An 18,650-nucleotide genomic window follows, 5' to 3' on the forward strand; every position below is an offset into this window, starting at 1 on the left:
ACGCGTTCTGCTCGCACAAAGGTTCCGGGCTGCAGCGCCGCGCCCTCCTCTGGGCCCTCCTCTCTCCGTGAGGGGCGCGCGAGACCCACAGTGGGCCTCTCGTTTACAAGGCTTTAGGTACTGAAGCTCTGGCCGGTCTTCTCTCCTGGCCAACCCGGCCCGCCCCCCGCGCCCCCAGATCCTTACGTGATAGAAAGGATTCCTAACTACAGCTTCACCTGTTTACCTGGGAGTCTGGGTGCGACGGGCCTTATGATGAACACTGAAGGATGATCAATTTTGGGGGGAGTGGGTAGACTGGTTCTAGTGCTTCCTTGTTGTTAGTTCCTCCTCAGGACCCAAGGCTGGGACCATGGGCCGAGATGGCTGGGGGAATGCCCCCTACTAGAGGCTGAGCCCTCTCGCCCTGCCTTTTCCAAGCCATGGGATCCCTAAACTGCCTCTTCGCACAGTTCTGGGACCTGGGGAGTCTGGCCCATCAAGTAGATTTCCCCAGGCAAAGAGGACTCTCAGCCAAGCTTCAGCAGCTAGAGCTCAGGATCCACCCCCCAGTTTTCCCAGTCTTGAGGTCCCTGGCTTCCCACAAGCAGCGTGAGAACGCTGCACTCTGGATAGAGCCTGGGGCTCCCCTCAGGTCTGGCAGCCCTGGGCCCCTCTTGACAAGGAGTGTAGTGACTTGAGTGGAGCCTGGGCTCCCCTTGGGTAAGTCGCAGTTCCTCAGTTCCCTCTTCTATAAAGGGGTGTTGCGGGGCGGGGTGGGGGAGACCCTGGCTGGAGATGGTCACTACTGGAGGGAAGATGTTAAGTCTCAGAAAGTGTGATAGATCCAGACCATTAAGGAGCTTTGGAGAAGCCGAGGGGAGTGGGTCTTACAAAATCCAGGGCTGGGCCTCTGGGCAGCAACCCACCTTCTCACCTCCACCTCAGCTTTCAAGACTCCTTATTTCCTTCTAATGAAGACATATTGCAGGGGTCTGAGGGGGTGGTGCTTAGAGTGGAGCAGGGAATAAAGGGGGCAGGGCTCTTGGGTTTCCTGTATTTCAAGGGATAGGCCCTCCCTGGCCTTGGATCTGTATTTGCATCACTGACCATCTGGGTGATAAAGTCATCTCATGGCCTATGTGGCTCAGTGGTTGAGCATCGACCTATGAACCAGGAGATCATGGTTTGATTCCCGGTCAGGATATATACTTGAGTTGCAGGCTTGATCCCCAGTAGGGGGTGTGCAGGAGGCAGCCAGTCAATGTTTCTCATCATTCATGTTTCTATCTCTCTCTCTCCCTTTCACTTCCTCTCTGAAATCAGTAGAAATATATTTAAAAAATAAAGTCATATCCTTCTCTCTGAGCCTCACTTTTCTTGAGTGGAAAATGGGAACAATGGCATATGAGGTATAATACAAATATAGGGGAATAGTTGTTATTGGAAGAACTCCTTGGTGTGGGTGTTGAAGTTGGAGAGATTGGGGATTTGGGACAAGCAATGCAACTATCTTATTCATTAAGGTATTTGCTGGTGGGACTGAATGGCATTATAACAGAGAGGTTTTGAGTGCCAATTCTGGCTTAAAAACTGCTCTGTATCAGTACTCTATCTCCTAATTACTTGGTGGGCACACCCTCTACTTCTCTGAGCTGCTGTTTCCTCTTCTGTTAAGTGGGTATTACAATAATACCTCCTCTGAAAGTTGATGTTGGGATTAAATGGATCCTGGATGTGAAACTGTTTGGAAGTTGAATGGGCCTGTGGTGCTTGATCTGGGGATCAATTCTCCCTGAAAAGAGCTGGGATTTAGTGCGTGTGTGTGATGTGTGCATGTGCAACCCTCAACCTTTGGACCAATATTGGGGTTTAGGGTGCCAGGCCCCCTTCTGTTAACCTCCCCAGTAGGGATGCCACCTACATCTTTTGTCCATATCTTCAATCACCTTGCTCTGGTTAATACCAGACCCCAAATCAGGCCATTCTGAGCTTTCCCAATTTGTGCCCCTACCTCCCAGAGTCTCTGCTCCCTGAATCTCTTCCTCCTCCTCCTCCTCATTGGTCTCTTCACCCCAAGTCTTACTGTCTGAGACTGTTAGCTGTGGAAGGTTAATGACTCCTGGCAGGCTGAACTTGAATCCCTCAAATGGTAGATGTTGGAAAGGTGTGACTTGCTGGAAGGAGAGAGACCACCCACTGAGCTGTACACCCTGGGGCAAAGTGCCTTCCCCTCCCAGGGACTCAGTTTCCCACTGAGTTCCGATCCACGAGGGTGGGGACCCAGTTGTCCTTTGGAAAAAGGCCTTGTGATGTGTACGGTGTCTGTGTTTCCACGTGTGCATTTATTGTTATTGCTCAGTATAGTGTTGAAAAGGCAGACAAATCCCATTAATTACAAAAAGCACAAGCCAGAGATACAGAGAAATAAAGAGTGTACAATAAGAGCACAGTCACTTCCCAGCCCCGATTGTCCCAGAACCCCGCCACCCAGAGCCTGGGCAGCTTGTGGAAGCTGGAGGCGGCACCATTTCCTCGCTACTCTGTTATAAAATATGTGCACACAAGAGTTAGCAAAGTGTGGCGACCCCCGAGAGGAAAGGTTCAGAGGGGAAGCACCACAGGCATTACAAAACAGACTTAGGGGGCTGAGAAGGGCAGCCTCAGATATCTTATTTTCAGCAGAAGGGTAATGGCTGATCCTCAGGGCCTAGGATCCCCCTCTCCCCACTTGGGCAAATAGGATCTCTACATCAAAACCAGGAGAGCTTGGTTTGGAACTTGGGAAGGACCTAGGGATTTCTGCTGTTGTCTGATTTAGGTCTTGGTTCTGGAAGACCCAAAAGCCTTCAAGAAATGCACCCCCGCCCCACCCCCCCCGCTCGGATCTTCTAATGGTGGGGTCTTGGACACTATGGAGAGAGTTTTGGATGGGAGGCATGTCACAGTGAGCCCAGCTGACAGCCTCCTGTAAGTAGAACAACAACAGTAGGGGGAGTCAGGGTGGTGAGAAGGTCCAGACAAGAAATTGCTGCATCCCAAAGGACGTATCAAACAACCACTGGAAACTTTGAATAAAGAGCAAAAAAGCAGTTCAGGAAAGGGAGGCAGGAATAAACATTTCTCCAGGAGGAGAATTAGACAACCAAGTGGGTGACTTTGGGTCCCAAACTGGGATTGGGGGCGGGGGGAGGGGGCGTTGGTGGCCTCTCCTAATGACACCGTGGCCGAGGGAGCAAGCGGGAGTATGAAATGAATGTTGGGCTTCCCTCAAGATTCAGGATGCCCCTTCTGTTTCTCCACACAGGACACACTATTTAGGGACCCCGAGTGGACAGTACTTACAATGGCAGGAAGATGTTTACACACAGAATGACAGGGCCCAGTATTTGAGGTGGGTGGAGGACTCGCAAAATTTTAGTTTACTGGGAAGAACAGATGTGAGAGAATAATCAGGAAATTTTGTTAAGAGTGAAGAGTACTTATCCTACCACGTGATAAAACATTATAACATATCCTACCATATAATAACACATTATATAAAGCGACAATAATTAAAGTTATGTGGCTGGTGCCAGATGAGACACCCAGAAAGGGAATAGAAGGTAAATTCCAGAAACAGACCCACATCTATCTCTGCTATCAGCAGAGAGCAGTATGATAAAGGTGACATTTCAACATGGTTGGGGAAAAGAGGGGCTGTTCACTGACTGGGATACTCAGGATAAGACAGGTCCAGAGTCCTGGCATCATTGCAGTCACTGCCATTGGTCTGGTCTCATAAGTAGGACAACCTCCCTCTTGCCAACTCTATGCTCTGGCTGGGACAAGGGGCCCAGGGGCCATGGTGAAGGGGCCAGTCAAGGCTGCTTCTGCGTCAGGGAAAGGGCTGCCCAAATTGTGGGAAGGAAACCCCTCGGTTTCCGCCCTGCCCGCCTCCAAAGGCAGGTGACTCTACAGCCCCAGGGGTCACTGGATGGGCCCTCTGCTCCTCCCTCAGCTGTGGGGAGAGACAACTTGGTGAGCTTAGACCTAGAACTGAGTCTCCCCCTGGAGCCCTTGTCCGGAGGACGGAAAGAAAGCTAAGTGGACGGTGCAGTTATAGAAAGAAGTATTAGTTACAGGATATATATTTACTAGATTCTGTTTGATTTTTTTTTTTGCCTTTTTTTTTTTTTAAACCACACACATTTCAGAACCACAGTGCGGGAGTAAGAAGAGTCAGCAATTGAAAGCATTGCATAGTATTAAATGAACAGAGACGGTGAGTTCTTTATTTACAATTATTGTCTAGATAAAAAAATTCATAAAAACAGATGAATGGTCATAAATTATTTACCCCCTAATGGGGTGAACTGCCAAACGTACCCCATGCTGCTAGATATAGGACACAGAGTGCAAGCTTTATGTACTACAGTGAGTTTTGACAAACCCAATCATTTCCTGTGTGTGGGGATGTGTGTGCAAGCGTCAGAGGGAGGGTGTGTGCGTGTGTGCGTGTGCGTGAGCATCCATCATTCCTGACAAGAAAAGACCAACCCTAACGCGGGGCATTCTCGGTAGCTCCCGTGGCTCCCCGTTCCCCCAGCTATGATCCACTCAGAAACCCCTTCTGTTTCCCTTGCGTCCTGGTCCCAAATAAATAGGGAGCGTGGTGTGCAAGGGCAGCTTTCCCAGGGCCATGGAATGAGGTCAGGGGCACAGGATTGGAACCAAGAAGTGGGGAGATGGAAAACCTTGAGAAAAGGAAACTACAAAACCCCCATGTTCCAAGGCTGCCCAACATTCTCCATGTGCAGGGCTTTCCTCTCTCGGCAGGCTGGCTTTTGGTGATGTTGGTATTGGAATCCAATAAGCCTATTGAGGGCTGGTCACCCCTCTGGGGATGCAGTTTCCTCTGCTGGGTACGTTCAGAGATATTCCTTCTGGACATTCAGACGATGCTCGTGCGCAAAGAAGGTCCTCCTTCCAGGAAGATTTCGCCAGGTGGGATGGGCCGACTTGGGGTCCCACACCCTCAGGTTTCTCCAGATGTAGGCCCTCCCAGCTGACTATGGCTCTGTTCCCGCGTGGCTCTCATCTTGTGTGTGGAAGAATTCTCTGGGCCTGGAGAAGGGAAGGGGCCGGGGTGATGCAGAGCAACTGTGGGGAGGGTCCTTAGGATGAATGAATTTCACAAGCGAGGCGGGACGTGTTTGGTTTTCCTTGAAGCATGGGACGTCATCGATCATGGTATTCAAAATGTCTTTTGCACTGTACAAGTTTATGGAAAAAGATCGTATGCTGAAAAGTCTCAAAGCAAACTTTGTATTAAATACAAAAGTTCTTTTATGAAAAAAGCTGATACCCACAAAGTGCTTAGCAGTTAGGAGGCTGACATACAATTAATTGAGCTCTTATTACGTGGGATTACTAGTGCTGTCATTGTCTTGAGGGAAAAATAACCTCCCCTTCTCACCTGTGATACTGTAGGGTTTCAGAATGGCTTTCTTTCGGGAAAGCGACTTGCTGTTAAAAGGCTACAGTATATATTGCGACTATAGGAAGACAGTTTGGTTTAAAAATCACACTGAATACATCTCAATATACACATCATAAGGTTTGTTCGGATCTAAATAGTGCAGAGAAAAAGGCTATTCTTCTTCAAAAATAAAAATAAAAGCAGCAAGCCAGAATGATCCTCATCCAAGACACCAACAGCTTAAATGCTGCAATTAATAAGGGAATAAACCTCTAAATTACTAACTAAAAAAAAAAATCAACACAATAGCATTTATAATATTGCAACACTACCTCAATCTCTAAACAGACAGCGCCAAAGAGAACCCCTTTGCGAAATGCTCTTTGTAAACCCAAGCGAGTTTCATTGAGAGAAAAGTCTTCAACAAAATGCTTTGCTCCCGTCATCCTTGGGCCGGGATGACCCCTAGCGCTCCAAGCCCACGAAGCCTCCTCTCTCCTCTCCCTCTGTCTACGGAGCATGGTGTTAAAGCCCTCAGGATGGACACTTGGTAACTTTTGGCTTCTGCCTGAGCCTCCTGTGGTAGTGACATTATTGAACGGAAATAGCAGGCAAAAATCAGAGCATGGCTATCGTAAAACATCAAGGATGCAATCCAGGGAAGTGTCTGTGGAGCTGAGCTGTTTTTATAGCATCTCAGCCACCAGTGTTCTTAAACCATACAAAGAGCCAAAGACATTATCTACAGGTTTGTAAACAAATTACATTCTTCTTTTAGAACATAAATAAGTTAAAATAGAGCAATTTAAGCAGAAACAAGGCAACATGCCGGCAAAGAAACTTTATATATCCATGTATATATATTTATATATATATATATATCTACCTATCTATATGGACGTATACAGTCTTGAGTAAGTATACGTTGATATAGATATAAATAAATGGATATAACCTTGTGAGTGTCTATGAAGTTCTTCGGTTCCATTGGTGCAAATCTACTAGGCGAGTTAAGCTCTGCAATGTCAAAAAGTTGTTAAATTAACCTATACAACTGAGACCATGCTTTGCAAGCATTTCAAAAATTCACAGACCAGTGGATTGGATAAATAGTCTCAGAAAATAGTCTGTTTGCAGTTCCCGCCTAAGAAAACAAACAAAAACCCTCCCCAGCCCCCCAAAACCAAACAAGCGGAGGACTGGAAGTGTACAGTACATTCATGCAGGGGACATGGCGGCTGGGCGGGCGCATGGCTGGTCCATGTGTGGGCAGGAGCCAGGAAGGGCTTGTTCTGGGAAAATCGCTCACTCCCTTAAGCCCAGGAGGAGACCCTGCCCCTTGCCTCAAAGTGAGAAAGAGTTCAAACAGCATCACAGCCAGAAAAAGGGTCTGTTGGGTGGAAACGTTGGTTTTCTCTCCAGTATTTGGTTTCCTGTTGTTGCTCGTTGCTGCTTGAGTGAGTTGGGTGTCTGGATGGGTGGGTGCCCGGGAGGTGGGTGGCGGTGGGGTCCTCAGCTAAAGCGACGTCTCCAGGCTGTGGATGGGGCTCCCTGGACTTGAAGAGGTAGCTGATTTGCTTGTGTCGGTCGTCAGGTTGATCCCGCTGTCGATGGCGCTGTTGTTCTTGTTGAGCGATGACGGCGGGCTCGAGTTCTGCTTGAGCGCGGCATCTTCTTCCAGGTCGGTGTCATCGATGAGGGGGATGTGGGGCTGTGAATCTTCGATCCGGAATTCAGGATGAGCCATGAAATTATGGATGGAGGTTCGAGACTCAGGCTTTTCTAGACCTTCATAGAGAGAGCTACGGAACGCCTTCACGACGCGGATCTGCAAGGGAAGTGTAGGGGTGAGAAGCAGTGCCCTGGTGTGTGTGTGTGTGTGTGTGTGCTCTGGGGGGCTTGGAGGAGGGGCAGGTGGGAGAGGGGTTAGGGCATAGAAAGTGGGTGGAATCCATAGTCTCGAAGTGTTATGAGCATGGACAGGAGAGGGAAGATTGGAAGAGGGGCTCAGGTTATATGCATCCATGAGGTTTTTAGCATTGCTTCGGTTTTGGTCAAAACGACAATATTAGGATAGGAGAAATCAAGCCCCATCAAAGAGATGATGGGAAACTGGTCAGAGGAAGCATGGTCCACTCTGGCAGGCACCCAGACCTAGGGAGAGACTGAGCCTTGTTAACTTTAAAGCAGGTTTGACCATGCAGAAGGGTGACGGGGCCAGGTGGAAACAGAATAGGAAGGAGGAAAAGCTATTTTTTTTAAAAAAAGTAATCTTAAAAAAACCCCACACGCAGTTAAGAAACCATACCACATGGAACAGATAACATGTCACAAACAGAAAAGGAACAGAAAGGAGAGACAGATGGATAAACCGGGATGAGAGAAGTCACACGAGGGCCAAACAGAGAACAGGAACGTCAAAACGAAGGCAGCAAAGCAAACCAAAGCCAACCCAGGGCTTTCTGGGGTGCAGAGCAGAGGCAGCCAGAAAGCACGAAGGAGCCGGCGGACGGGCGACATTCGGGAGGGGAGCATGCCACGGTGGGGGTCGGGAACCACACGGCACACGCAGACAGACACACACTACACTTGGAAGCCTGGACAATGTGAACGGAGGTCGTTTGTACCCAACGTTTCTTTCCTTCATGCATTTGGGAGGTAAACACTCGAGTATTGACTCAAAGCCCTGGCCAGCCATTGTAGTTGGCTTATTTCCTGGGATATTTGATTTTTTTATTTGTGCCTTGAAAACACAAAACCAAAAAATGAGGCCAGAATCAGAGGGTCAATCCCCGCCCTGGGTGGGGCTCTAAGGGGGTGTGGAACTGAACTCAAAATAGCAAGTTCTTTCATTTTCTGTGTTTCAGTTGGAACCTGTGGTTCTCTGAAGAATGGAAGGAGGTGGGGCCTTGCATCCGCCGGGCTAATGGGAAGAGCACTGGACCTGGAGTCTGAGTCCTAGCTCTGCCACCTCTGGTGCTTGACAGTGGGTGAGCCATACTCCCTCCCTGGCCACCCTCTGTCCTCGCGGGGTGCAGACAACAGGACCCTCACTTAGAAGAGAGGGTCCCTCCTCTGGACACCTAGGAGGGGGAGCCATGACTGTTATCTCAAGGGACTGAGGGGACTTGGGACAAAGTTCTTCCCTCTCTTTTCCCAGCCCGCCTCACAGTAGAGCAGCAGCAAGGGGAGTGCAGTGGGGGCAGCAGCAGTGCCTCCAAGGAGCAGAGCCTCAGCCGAAGTGGCTGTGGTCCTGAGGGCACCCTGCATAGCCTTCCCTGCAGAGCAGCGGCTGCTCCCACACCTTAGGCCTGTGGGGGGCAGAGGACGGGACGAGTAAACCCAGGGCCAGCTCGGTGGTGGGGCAAGGTGGGGGAAAGCCTGTCCATGGAAATGAGTTCTCTTGATGACTGTGGCTGATGGTTTCAAGTGTCACAGCTCAGGGTTAATTTTGCTATTTCATAGGGGAGTCTTTCTAAAGCACATTATTTGCTCCTCTGCCGTTTTATTTAGTGTACACAGAGAAGAAGTGGACTTTGCCAAGAATCTTTTGATCTTGTGTAAGATCCTACAGGGTTTTTTTTTTTTTTTTAAGTTCTAGAAATGAAAGAAGAAAGAAACAAAATAGGAAAAGAAAAAAAAAGTTCTTCTTTGCCCGGCCGGCGTGGCTTAGTGGTTGAGTGTCAACCTATGAACCAGGAGGTCATGGTTCAATTCCCGGTCAGGGCACATGTCCACGTTCTGGGCTCGATTCCCAGTGGGGGGCATGCAGGAGGCAGCCAATCAATGATTTGCTCTCATTATTGATGTTTCGATCTCTCTCCTTTCCTCTCTGAAATCAATAAAAGTATATATTTTTAAAAAGTTCTTTGATGTCAGTCATTACTCACTAGTTCTGATTTTTCCTTGTCTTCTCAAAAAAAGCATCTCTGTCGATCCGGATATATTCTATGTGCTGTTGGCTGGGGACTCCAGGGAACCCTGTCCACTGCTTTAAATAGGAGGCCTGAGGTGCCGAGTGAGAGCCAGCCAGACGTGGTGCATTAGTGCTGGCGCTCTGTGATGGCTGTTTGGCTGCCCTGAGATTTCTTTCTCCCTGGACGGTATATTTGTGGCTCTGTAGAGATTATTAATATTCTGATGTCCTGATAAGTAGTGGGCCATTACACCCTTGATTAAGTGCAAACAACAAAAAAGGTGTGGCAGGCCTCAGTTTTCTGATCTGTAAAATGGGAATAGTAATTATCATAGTAGCTGCCCAGCCTAGGGCCCAGAGTGTTCTGAGGCTCTGAACTGTAATAAGATTCCAGCCGGAGCACCTGGTGGAGGAGGAGGGATGGTTGCAGGACCCTGTCATGTGACTGACAACGCAGAGGGGATGACACACAATGAGATGCAGACCCCTCGCCCTCCCCCTGGCATGGAGACAACAAAAAGAATGAACTGCTCTGGACAAGACTGTGGGGACAAGACTTTTTGGGACACCCCGCCACGGCCATCTCAAGTCTCCACTTCGGTTCTCTCCGCGGCTGAAATGGAAAAAAAAATACGGGAAGAAAAAAAAGCTCTTCCATCTCCCCTTCCTGCCTACCCTGAAGATGGGGTTTTGTGCTATAAGCCGCATGGGGCGTGGGGGAGGGGAGAGGTTTCAGGCATTTTGGTTTCATCAGCAGAAAGGGAGCAGGGGGGCTCTGAGGAAATGCAGAGGCCCTGGTCTGGGATGGTCCGACATACTCGAATGTTTACCCGGCTTCAAGGAAGCCAAGAGTCTGGGATTGATTCACATTCATTTCAGGCTCAAGGTTAAAGACTCACAACCTCTTTTAATTTCACTCTCTCTTGCTGAACTCTGTGTCCAGGGTTCTCTAGCCCTCTAGGGAAACAAACACATGGAATATTCAGAAAGCAGAGAGGTCTAGGGTCCCCCCGTCCCAGAAGCAAGCCATTTTTCTCGTCAACCCAAGACTGCACTAAACTAGTTACCAACATGCTAACGAGAGGTCCAGCTTCCTTTCCTTTCCTACATCCCTCCCCCTAAGAGATGCACATTCCTTGCCCTCGAAGTCCTCAGAACCCGAGTCTGGCGGGAGGGGAAGGGGGAGGGGGAGTGGGAGCAGGAGAGGCCCTGTCTAGCAGGGGCAGCGTCCAGAGCGAGTGGCTGGTTGGGGTAGGCGTCTGAGGTTCGTGGCCTGGCTGGTTTGAAGAAGCAGGACTTTCACTGATGAACACGGAGCCTGTTACAAACGTGCTGCGTACAAAGGTGGCTCGAGATGGGTTAGGGACTTGAGGGGAATGAGGCAGTGGGGTCATGCAACTTGGCCTTGGATGGAAGAGCTGGATGCTGGTTTGCCCTTGATCACCAGTGGGAAGGCGCCCTTCTCCCGTCCCTGCCAGGCTGGGGAGAGTCAAGCAGAAAAACAACTCCCCTGGACTCTGGACCCCGAGGATTCGCTCTTTTTGCTGGATGAGGCTATGGGTGCGGGTACCGGTTCCAGAAAGGAAATCCAACCTCTGTGGGCTCAGGTCTGGGGGCTTGTCTGGGAAGTGCTATGGGGTGGTAGGAAAAAGGAGGGACTTTGCACTCAGACCTCTTGCCACTCACTTGCTATGGGATCTTGGGCAAGTCGGTCTACTTCCCTGAGCCTCGGCGTCTTTTTCAGGTAAATGGATGTATTGGCAGATCCTCCCTCCTATTTCAGTTGGGGGCATATGTGAAGTGAAGGATGTAGGCAACTGCTTGGGAAGGTGTTGAGTGAGGCTCAAGGATAAGTCAGGAGGGTGTGTTATTAAGTTTCTGGGGGTAAAAGAAAACTCGCTTGTGAGTAAGTCAGGAGAAGAAAGCAAGCAAGTAGGCCAGAGTTCCTTCCGGAACATTCCAGATGCCAGTCGGAGGGGACTGTCCTGGCACCACATGCATTTGTCTGCCTGGGGCCCTCCATCTCACAGTGGTGCTGGGGGAGGGATGTGTGTCGTTGGGGGAGCAGGTTCCTCACCCCAATGTCGTGAGTCAGAAGCCAGTCCAAGTCTAGAGTGCCCTGCACCTGGCCTGCGTAGCCAGCTCTTGATAACCCAGGGCACAGTTGTTTGGCTCCTGTCAGAGCACACAGACCCCAGCGTTTTCCATGCAGCATACACATGCCACCCTCCTCTGCTGGAGAACCCCCAGGAAGAAGACCGAGGCGGGAAGCAGCCACTGATTCATCTCACCCAATCCTATTCCTGGCCACCTGCTGCACCCCTCCCCATGGGAAGAAAACCTTTGGCTTCTGAAGGGACCTTGCCTGGTGTCTAGGGGGCCCTCAGAGACCTTGGAGACCAAAGGATGTGACATTGTTATAGAAACTATTTCAGCAAAAAGAGGAACTAGGGGATAATTATTTAGAGTTTGCATTGTGACTGTGTTGACCAAAGTGTGTGCACTGAAACCCCAGAGGTTGCAATCCCTTTGGAACCAGTAACCTTGGGCAGGGGGACAGACAGGCTCTTTTTGAGACCATATGTCCAAGAAAGGGTCCAAGAATGGACCCAGAATTACAGGCTGGATTCTACAATAGAGGGTAGGAATACAAGATTCTTAAGGAGGCATGATTTCTGGGGCAGAGGCAAGGTGGTGGCTGGGGGATGGAGCCCCTTTGAGGTCTCTGAGAGAATGAAGGGTCAAGGCTTAACGGCTCCTTTTTTTAGAGAGAGTGGGAGAGAGAGGGAAAGACAGAGAGAAACATCGATGTGAGAGAAACACTTTGATTGGTTGCCTCCTGCAGGAGCCCGGACCTGGGTCTGGGTGGGGAAGAACCTGCAACTAAGGTACGTGCCCTTGATCAGAATTGAACCTGGGACCCTTTGGTCTGCAGGCCGAAGCTCTAATCACTGAGCCAAACCGGCTATGGCACAGGCTCCTTTTCAAAGACTGTTTCAAAGTTGGGGTCACCCTGGGATAAAGGGGATCAATCTGGCCTGGAAGAAAATTGGCTTAGAGAGAGGAAGTAAGTGGAGGGTGGGCAGAAAAGGCATGTCTGTGAAGGAGAATTGCTAAGAACTGACTGTCCCAAGACCAGCCTTATTGAATGGCTTTATAAATGACAGAAGAAAAGATGAGAATTCAATTGCTAAGGTTTGAGATGACTGAGCTCTTTCTTTTAAACTGTGAAAGCTAGGAGGAGGGAGATAGACCAAGGGAAGACTTTCAAAGACTGTGAGGCAGGAATTCAGAGAGGCTCTCTTGTGGCCAGTGCAAAGTGCCACACGTCAAGAAGGAGGCTGGACCAAGATGGGACAAAGAACTAAGTGTGCACTCAGAAAGCTAGGCTTCTGGCGGTCAGACCCAGCTAGAGGGATGCAGGTGTCAGGGGGAGAGTGGCAGAAGCCAAAGGAATGGAGTCTTCCTCAAGTGGCTCTCTAGGCCAGAACACTTCCGGTCACGGAGGAAGGTCAGAGCTAAGCTGGTGCAGAAGTAGGTCAGCTGGGTGAGGGCCTCTCACCAAGGGGAGGGCTCTCTAATGCGAAGGGGAGGGGATGGGACCTCATTGCTGGCTCTGGTTTCCTGTCCTGAGAAAGCCTGGCAGTGATTTCCTAGTGATACCTCCTGGGAATGTGACTCTAGACATCATCTGCTCAAATAGGTCTGCACTTCACCTTGGCTAGTCTGGCCTCCTCATTACTGTGGTCTGTGCTAGTGAATGAATGAACAAGGAGGGGCTTTCCCACCATTTCTGCATCCTTCCTGTCATCGTGCATACCTGGCAGGACTGCATCCACTGAAAGGCCATGGGACATCAGCATATGCCTTCAAGAGGCTCTCTGTGGCTCATGCCCTTGCCAGAGGGCTCAGATGGCATGGTTCCCACCGAGCACACAGGTGCTTTCCTGTGCAGGGGCTGGGGATGTGTGTTATGGGTGCTCTGTGTTTGGATGGGGGTAGAGGCACCTCATAAAGTATTAAAAGATGTGGTCTGGAGTCTATGTCTCCTCGAAGAAGCTCACGGGCTGGCTAAGGGAACCATCATGGCCATCTGAGAAGACCAGAACAGGGCTCCCTTGGGAGACAAGGAAAGGGAGGAAGGTGGTAAACTGAGACTTCTTATTTGCTCTAGGACGTGAGGACATAGGGGTTCAGAAAGATCTAGACAAGGCCAGAGAAGGGAGAGCCAGGTAAAAAGTGATGGCGTGAGGTGACGAGCTCAGCAGGAGGGAGGTGATGGAAGGGGTCAGAGCCGCAGGCTGTCTCTCAGGGTAAGGAAGGCAGGAAGCCGAGGGCTAGACCAGATCCCTCAGGGCCTCCAGCACCACGTGAGACCTGAAGCTTGGCCCACTGTTTTCTACTTGAGGTCAAGCTGAATGGTGAGGGGCCTTGTCCCTTCTAGGAAGGCATCAGATCTTGAGCATGCAGGGAAAGTGGTATAAGGCAGCTGATGTTTTTAGGTGTGCAAGGAGAGAGGGCAGAGGGTTCCAAACCACTGGGCTGGGATCTGACCTACAGTGACCGCTCCCTTGGCTGGACCCCACTGTGACTGACTGTGACCCCTGAGGGCCTTGACCCACAGTAACCCTTTGCCTGACTGACTGGAGACTGTATTTCCTGTCCAACTCTCACCCTTGCCCTTGTGAGCCAGGCTTTTTGTCACTGATATGACCTTCGACTAATGGGGACACCTTGTGTCCCCTGGCTGACTGCTCCCCCTTGGCGGCTGCGACCTTGTGGTGCAGTGGGACATTTAATTACCGAAACCTTCCTGGCCGATGATGATCTTTTGACTGATCCAGACTTTTTGACCACTTGTGATCCTCATGACACCTTGACTGACTGGCTGTAACCCCTGACTCTGACCCCAACTGACTCTGGCCCACCAAGAGACTGCCCCCCTCACTGGCTATGGTCTTCTGACCAACTGTGGCCCTCAGCCCCTGGGCCTCACCATGACTGGCTGCCCCCCCATGTCCTTGGTGCCCCAGCCCCTGCCCGCCTGCCCGCCCGGCGCTAGCGTCGGTGGTGCCCGAGGCGGTAAGGATTCACACTCACGCCCAGCTGCAGCAGGAGGAAGGCTGGTCGGAGAGGAAAGAGCATTGGACAACGACACGTGACTAGGGCTAGAGAGATTGGCTACGTCCTGGCTCTGGCTGGTGACGGAGGACTGTCTCCGCAGGGCCCCCTGGAAGGAGGCCCCGCTCTTGAATGTATTGACTACTTCAATCTGCAACGGAGGAGAGAACGAGACAAGTTGCGAGAAGAACGGACACAACAGCTACACGACTGACAGGCGCAATGCCACGAGAACAGCCGCAGCCACGGCAACAATGACGACGTCACTGAAATAAAAACAAAAAGTACCAGACACACTCCAAGGCTCTGAAAGATGTCTGCTCGGTTCCAGCCCATCTGCAGGCCCAGGATCTTAGGGAGGACCCCAGGGCCCGGCCTTTGCTCTGCTCCAGGGGCTCAGGGGCCAGTGGGCTGGGCTGGGGGTGATTAAACATGGTGTTTGGAAACAAGAGGGGTGCTTAGTGCCACTTGGGGCCAGGGGTGGAGCCTGAGTGGTATGGTGGGGGCTCTGGGTGGACAGACTTTGGCCCAAATCTCAGCTATGCCATTTACGAGCTAGGTGACTTTGGGCAAGTCACCTCTCTGAGTGTAGTTTCTTATCCTTCTGAAGGGGCAATGCCACCCACCTGGCAGGGTATTCTCTGAGTGGCAAAGCCCTTGGCCCGTGTTAGTGTTCCTGAAGAGCCCAGCTGGACAGGCACTGTGTCCATTCAAGGAACTACAGTCCAGTGTCCTGCAGCCTGGAGACCTCTGAGAGGCCCTGGGCGGGTTGGTAACAGCACCAGGGCCATCTGTGCTGAGAGCGGCCCCGGCAGGCCGGGTGCCGGGTTCTTGCTGGAGGAGCCCAGGCTGCATCCATCAGGTGGCTCTGGGTCTGAAACCTGCCTCTGTGCCCCACCCCAGCTCTCAGAAAGTGCTGCCTCCTGAACCGCAGTCCTCTCTAAAACTGGAGGAGACCTACCTACCTCTCAGGGGGCTGTGAAGGCCAGTGAGATGATGCTTGGGACAGTGCACTATGGATGTTATGTTTATCAAATGAAGTGCTAGGCCACCAGGCAGGATGCAGGTAGGGGCTCTGCAACACTTCCCAGAGTGGGATGGGGTGGGGGCCATGAACTTGTCAGATGCAGCAGCTCTCCCAGGTGGTCTGGGTAAGAGACCGACCCTCTCTTAGTTACACAGGCTGTGAAAGCATGATGTGAACTATAACCCCAACCCAGGCAGAGGGGCTGGGTCCTGTGAGAGGCTGCGGCGTGTGGAGGGAGGGCTGCACACTGTAGCACCTGGCATGTGGCAGCCATGCAGTCTCTGTGCTGGGGAAGAAACACGTGTGCTCTGCAGGTGCCTTTGGCGTGTATGTGTGTCTGGGAGGGAAAACCAAGATTTGCTCCCCAGAGCTGCCTGAGAACTCGGAAACCCACTATGGAGTACGAGGATGTGCAAATGTGCATAAGCCCTGGAGCTCACCGGCCCCTGGCCCCGGGGGCAATTTGGGGCCAACCCTGGCCTGAAGCTGCCATCTTGGCCTCCAGGGGACCAGTCTCCAGCCTTGGGCTGTCCCTCCTGGTAGCTGCCCTGCAGCTCTGATCCCAGTCCCCCCAGCAGCCCTGACTAGAGTCCCTTAGTCCCCTCAGCTCTTGGGTCAACCCCTTCCCTGCTCAGGGGTAACCCCTGATACCCCAGTCCGACCCCTTGCTGGCTGAGAAGGTGATGTGGAACGTTCCCGAGGAGACCACTGTTTCTTCAGCAGCCCCTCGAGAGTGCGTGCGAGGAATGCGGGTGTACAAAAAGCTGGTGAGGTGGTGAGAGCAGGACCCTGACCTCTGGGGCCCCGGGAGGTGGATGGAGCACGTTCACTCCATCACCTGCCTGCCCGGCCAGGCGTGGGCCCAGCCTGGGGAGCCTCCTGTACCTGGGTTTGGATCCGATTCAGGCCTCGGAACCATAGGATCTGGCCCCGCCTCAGCTCTCGCTCGGCGTGGTCTATCTCCTCCACGTCCTCGTTGAGCTCCTCCTCCGGGATCTCCTCCTTCTGCGTGAGCCTGCCCGCCTCCTTGAGGAACTTGAGCCTGCTGGTGGGGATGGTGGCGATGACCTGCAGGGGATGTGCCAAGGTCAGGGCAATGGGGGCTGTCCCTCAGTCAGCCTCCTCCTCCCCCTGGCACCCCCTTCTTGCTCTCCCAATCTCCCACTTCTCTGACCCAATTATCGTTACAGGTTCAACTAATTAACTCATCCCAATTCAATCTTTAAATCTCCTATTAATTTGCTTTTCAATTCATTCAGTCATCCAGAGTCAGGAGGGCACAGTGAAAAATCCTGGCTTCTAGGAGTTGGGCAGATGTGACTTTGAATACACCAGACCTTACTGGTCATGTGACCTTGGGCAAGTCCTTTAACCTCTCTGAGCTCTGGTTTTCCCACCTGTAAAGCCAAAGGCAATTCTCAGGGCTGGGGGTTAAGCGAGATGGTGGGTCTAAGATGCCATGCACGAGCCTGGCGGGCCCTCAGGCTCCTGGGCTCCCTCCTCCTGAGGCCACTGGGTCCTGGGTACCCAACCTGAGCAAGAGGGGCTCAGGGCCTGCATACCCTGGGGAGAGCCAATTTGGGGATTCTGGGAATGGTTGCCTTCCTAACGAGGGGAGGCAATGTGAGAAGGGGTAAACCTTCGTTCTTCCTCTTTCTCCAAAGGATTTGTCCATGAGGCTTGAGAGGCAGGCCCTACGGGGGGAACTGAGGTGGCAGAGGTCAGGGGCTCCTTGTAGCCCCTGGAGCAGGGGTCCTCAAACTATGGCCCGTGGGCCACATGCGGCCCGCTGAAAACATTTATCCGGCCCGCCGGGTGTTTTTGCCACCGCCGCCTGTCCTGCTTAGCAGCCGACTCGTCCTGGGCCCGCAGTGCACATGTGTGGAATGTCTGAGGGATAGTGAACTGGCCCCCTGTTTAAAAAGTTTGAGGACCTCTGCTCTAGAGGGATAGACGGGCTGACCTGGACACAGCCTCAGGGGTTCCCTGGGAGTTTAAGGTGGGCATTGTCTGCTGGCATCGTCCTTAGGCATTAGGAGTTTGCTCACCCAGACACCCTGAGCTCTCTAAGGGGCGGGCCCCAGTGGAGTAAAGATGGCCTGGCCCTGAGGGTGCCCAGGGAATGGGGTTGCTGAGTCAAATCTAATTTATCAGCTCTCCAAAGAAGCCCCGATGTTTAAAAAAGTATCTTTTGAGTAAAACTAAACTTTCTTCTTTATCTTCTAGTTAATCTCTGCCACAGGCATGTCCTATTCCAGCCTGGGAACAGCTTGGAGGCAAGAACACTGTCTCAGACCCATTGGCCCCCCCCTACCCCCCCATACCTGGGTGACAGCACCTCAGGGACAAAGCCCCTTTGGCCCAGCTCGGGCGAGTCTCATAAACACCACGTCCTGGTCAGGAGCCTTGAGATGCAAATTGTGAGCACTGTGATGTGTGTGTGTGTGTGTGTGTGTGTGTGTGTGCGCGCGCGTGTGTCCCAAGAACATGGGCAACAGTAGGAAAGGGAACTGGTGGGAGGATGTTCTGGGGTCAGAGATGAAAGGCCCCCACAGAGCATCCAGCCCAGGGGTGCCCAAAGCCAGGAGGATCTCAGATGCCACAGGCACAGCACTGAGTAGGTCTGCCATGTGGCGGAGTTGCCCTTATGTTCTCTCCGAGCCTCTGAAGGAGCCTCTCTTTGGTGTGGCTCCAACTACTAATCTCCCATCAGCACCCTCAATAACACCATTTAACTAATCTCCCTTTTTAACAGCTAGCCGCCTGTAGGCTCTGGGCCTCCGTGGGCCATGGCATCCAGTTAGAGTTTTAATACCACTGTTCTCATTACATTATTTTTTTGTTAGCTTCTATTTATGACAAGTGATATTGATTTCCCACTCATGTTAGTAATATAAAGTTGTCTTTTGAAATAAATTTCAATGAAAAAAAGCCTGATACAATTAAAAGAAACTATTAAGTAAATAACATGATCAGAGATATATGGCAAAAATCACAGCGATGATACGCAAATGACCAGCATTTGGGACCTGGGCTAACTTCCATTGCTTAGATGCCCAGTGGCAGGGAGGGCCACACAGCAAGTCCCTGGCAGAACTGGGACCCATTCCTGGGGCTCCCGGATTTCCTGGCCAATGCTCTTTCCC

The 18,650-nt window shown here is 51.5% G+C and overlaps 1 protein-coding gene across 10 annotated transcripts in view; it reads right to left on the minus strand.

Annotated features, from left to right (window-relative positions):
• Positions 1-2,795: 2,795 nt before the first annotated feature.
• The window catches only part of ATP2B2 (ATPase, Ca++ transporting, plasma membrane 2), a 296,812-nt gene continuing 280,957 nt past the window's right edge, over positions 2,796-18,650 (minus strand). For 7 of the 10 annotated variants that reach the window (XM_006758266.2, XM_006758265.2, XM_015560370.1 and 4 more), the window contains 2 exons: positions 16,390-16,572; positions 2,796-7,268 (listed from right to left, as the gene is read on the minus strand). In XM_006758266.2, coding sequence (XP_006758329.1) covers positions 6,957-7,268; positions 16,390-16,572 — 495 coding nt within the window. In that variant the 3' untranslated portion in view covers positions 2,796-6,956. Of the gene's footprint in view, positions 7,269-10,258; positions 10,314-14,456; positions 14,629-16,389; positions 16,573-18,650 lie in introns of all 10 variants that reach the window. The other 3 variants (XM_006758272.2, XM_006758269.2, XM_006758270.2) reach the window with 2 other exon arrangements.

The sequence above is a fragment of the Myotis davidii genome, unplaced genomic scaffold (genome assembly GCF_000327345.1).
Source record: "Myotis davidii unplaced genomic scaffold, ASM32734v1 scaffold73, whole genome shotgun sequence".
Lineage (NCBI taxonomy): Eukaryota > Metazoa > Chordata > Mammalia > Chiroptera > Vespertilionidae > Myotis > Myotis davidii.